The sequence below is a fragment of the Chrysochloris asiatica genome, unplaced genomic scaffold, assembly GCF_000296735.1.
Source record: "Chrysochloris asiatica unplaced genomic scaffold, ChrAsi1.0 scaffold00091, whole genome shotgun sequence".
NCBI classification, from domain to species: Eukaryota; Metazoa; Chordata; class Mammalia; order Afrosoricida; family Chrysochloridae; genus Chrysochloris; species Chrysochloris asiatica.
The window spans coordinates 4,596,552-4,600,065 of record NW_006408609.1 but is presented as its reverse complement, the minus strand read 5'-3'; the positions used below and the strand labels follow the sequence as shown (position 1 = coordinate 4,600,065).

The 3,514-nt window shown below is 34.1% G+C and overlaps 1 protein-coding gene across 1 annotated transcript in view; it reads left to right on the top strand.

Annotated features, from left to right (window-relative positions):
- Window positions 1–3,514, top strand: part of ROBO2 (roundabout, axon guidance receptor, homolog 2 (Drosophila)) — a gene marked incomplete at its 5' end in the record, with an annotated part of 881,870 nt that overhangs the window by 692,831 nt on the left and 185,525 nt on the right. Inside the window, one exon of the mRNA XM_006866447.1 lies at window positions 1,794–1,921. Within this exon, the coding sequence (XP_006866509.1) occupies window positions 1,794–1,921 (128 nt within the window). The remainder of the gene's footprint in view (window positions 1–1,793; window positions 1,922–3,514) is intronic.

Sequence of the window (3,514 nt, the reverse complement as noted above, 5' to 3'; positions counted from 1 at the left end):
AATAGTTAGTGACACTCTTCTAACTACTTATGACATTCTCAGTTGGCAAGAATTTAACCTAAAACATTCAGAGAACAAAGTAACCTTCATAATTGGAGGATGGAGGAACATGGGTTCAGTCTAGTTGTCATTATTGTTTTATATACACTGACTTTTATCATTAACAGGTCTATAAAACAGTGTTATCATTAGTTCTGTGTCTTAAGCCTTTTGTAAAGTTCTGCTGCTATTTTATATATACAAATAGAAGAAGCAGCCTGCTTATGGTAGACAAATGCAAGCTTTGAAAAAAAATTGTTTGTGTCCTGAAAACAATAGATCACAGCTAAGTTTCAAGCATGTTGTTATTGTTATTTAGTGTCACCGAGTTGATTATGACTTATAGTGACCCTGTATAGGCTTTCTGAGGAGTGGCTGCTGGATTTGAAATGCCGAGCTTGCAGTTCAAACTGACCTTGTGGTCAAGTGATTATCCTATAGCACCACACTAGGACTCCTTTGAACATTTAGAGTCAATTATTTAAAGTAATATTTGGGGAATGCTTACCTAGTTTTTTCATGTAAGAAGAAGAGGTAAACAATCAGAGGATTTCATAAAAAGATTGTATTTTTAATAAGGACAGGAGTTAGGTAGCACTGAAAATCAAGAGGAAAGATCAGCTACAAAAAGATTGAAAAGAAAATACCTTCATTATTTTGTTTGCATAATTATGTTATTTTAATAATCCAATTGTTGTTAACTGCCGTCGAGTCGGTTGCAACCCATAGCGACCCTGTACAGGGTTTCCGAGTGTGTAAATCTTTACAGGAGTAGAAAGCCTCATCTTTCTCCTGCGGAACAGATGGTAGTTTCGAACCGCTGACCTTAAGGTTCACAGCCCGATTCGTAACCACTACGCTACCAGAGCTCCTTTTATATATATTCTTATTAAAATTGTAGGGATTTTTCTTATCTAATCAATGAACTATTAATATTAAAATGGAAGTGAAAAAATATACATGCATACCAGAGAGGTGAGTTCATACATGGCCATAATCACTCAAAGGCATGGTGTTGATTCTAGAGTTGTTATAGTTAATTAAAAAAAAAGAAAAGAAAAAGAAATCATTATTCCCTTTTAATTAATTTAACCAAAGATTTTCTCCTTTAATGCAAGTATATGTTAGTTGTTATATTCAAATGGTAACAAAATCATTTTATTTAACTCAGTGTGCTTACAAAGTAATGGAATACAACTCACTAAGAAACTATAATGTGTACTGGTTTCCTTGTTGTTGTTGTTGTTGTTGTTATGTGCCTTTGAGTCGGTTCCGACCCATAGCGACCCTGTATAGGGTTTCCGAGGGTGTAAATCTTTACGGGAGTAGAAAGCCTCATCTTTCTCCCGCGGTGCAGCTGGTAGTTTCGAACCACTGACCTTAAGGTTCGCGGCCCGATTCGTAACCACTACGCTACCAGAGCTTGTTAAGAACTATCAAAGAAAAACAAGTGTTAACAATGCCTTTGATAGTTTTGAAATGATGAACATTATATATGTAAAAATAAACAAGGAAACATTATTTAGAGATGATATTTGAAATTGATAAGCTCCTTAAAAATACCTTTATATCTAAGTGAACATAGCAGTTGCTATGCAACTGCAGTTTATGGCTGAAGATTTTACATGTGACGCATGTGATTGTATGTTTTGCTTTAAAGAATAGTGTCAATATAGACAAATGAAGATGAATAGTTAGTATTACCATGTAAATATCACCAACAATATTTAATAAATCAATTATATCCTATACAGATATGACATCAAAGACGATTACACACTGAGAATTAAAAAGGCCCTGAGTTCAGATGAAGGTACATATATGTGTATCGCTGAGAATCGGGTTGGAAAAGTCGAAGCCTCTGCTACCCTCACAGTTAGAGGTGAGTGATTTAAGATGACAAAAATGAGTGAACCAGAAGACTAATATTTGTTTAAATTGGTAAGTGACCTCATAATAAAAATACACAATTTCATTGTTTTATTATTATAGTAAAATACCTGGAACCTGTGAAGTCTCTATCATTAACTTTATTTGAAAATGAAGGGGGCAGTCATCTGAAAGGTTTATATTTTTTAATAGATAATACCTTTTGTGGTTTATATGGCTTCAAACAAAATTTTAAAAAGAAGAATTATGTACACTTTATTGTCTTTTGAAATATTATCATTGCTGTCAATTATTTACTGCTTTTAAATGTTACCAGTTTAAAAGGTATTTTAAATTTTGTTTGTCACTTTACACTAGTAGAGTATCATTTAAAATTTTCTTTATTATTATTATTATTATTAATTTCAGAATTCAAAAAATCAATTTGAAAAATTACTAACATTGCTTCCAAAAGTGAAAATGAATATGAAGGTGCCCCGGCATTGATATAATATGATTTAGAGAGGGATTCTGATTTGTGAAGTTCATTGGCCTTAAATAATTGAAGTAGTCAGTGCTATAGCTTGTAATAATTTTCACTTTCTGGGTGTCATGCACTTTCTCAGTCATGGAATGATGTTCATTTATAAACCCACTGGAATTGCTTATAAATGAAAGAAAGCATTACCATAGAGTTTATTCATACAGTGTGCTAGAATGCGTTACCTGCTTTAGTAGTAGAACATATTCATTCACATGAGGAAAATTAAATACTCCAAAGTACCAGGTAGTACCATGCAGATAGCTATACTTATTCAATCATAATTTACAATCACACGATTTCAGAGCCTCTCAGCATCCCTTCTGTTATCTTAACTGATGCTTCCTTTTAGCAAAGCATAGTGGTTATGAGTCAGGCCACTAACCTCAAGGTCAACAGTTTGAAGCTACCAGCTCTTGTGTGGGAAAAAGATGAGGCTTTTTGCTTGTAAAGGTTTACAGTCTAGAAAACCCTATGCAGGGTCACTATGAGTCAGAGCCAACTCCACAGCACACCACTACTAATGACAAGAAAATTGGTTTCATACTTTAATCCAGGTCTCAGTTACATCCCACCAAAGTTAGTTATAATTCCAGGAGATTTTATAAGATTATGATAACGGATTGAAGGCTTAGAACACATACAAGAAATGCAACAGGTGAGAAAAAATGATTTTTAAAAATTTTTTCCAGGTCTACAATTTTAGTTTTTAATAATAAAAAAGCTGATCTTCATCCAGTGAACTCTCAGGAGACAGGCACACTGGATACCTGCATAGTTATTGGCACTTTTAACAAATCATTCCTGTTCCTGTCTATCCATATTTTTCCCCTTAAGATATTCTGGTATAATTTTAGATACAAGGCAAATTAGGAAACCCTATGCAAGGTTGCTATTACTCAAAACACCATCGATGGCACTTAACAAGAAAAACAAATGCATGGTTTTTGAGGAGCAGCTGGTGGTTTTGAACGTCTGACCTTGTGGTTCAAACTGACTTTGCGGTCCAGTACATTATCCTGTAGTACCACACCAAGACAAACTCTCTCACTCTCTCTCTCTCTC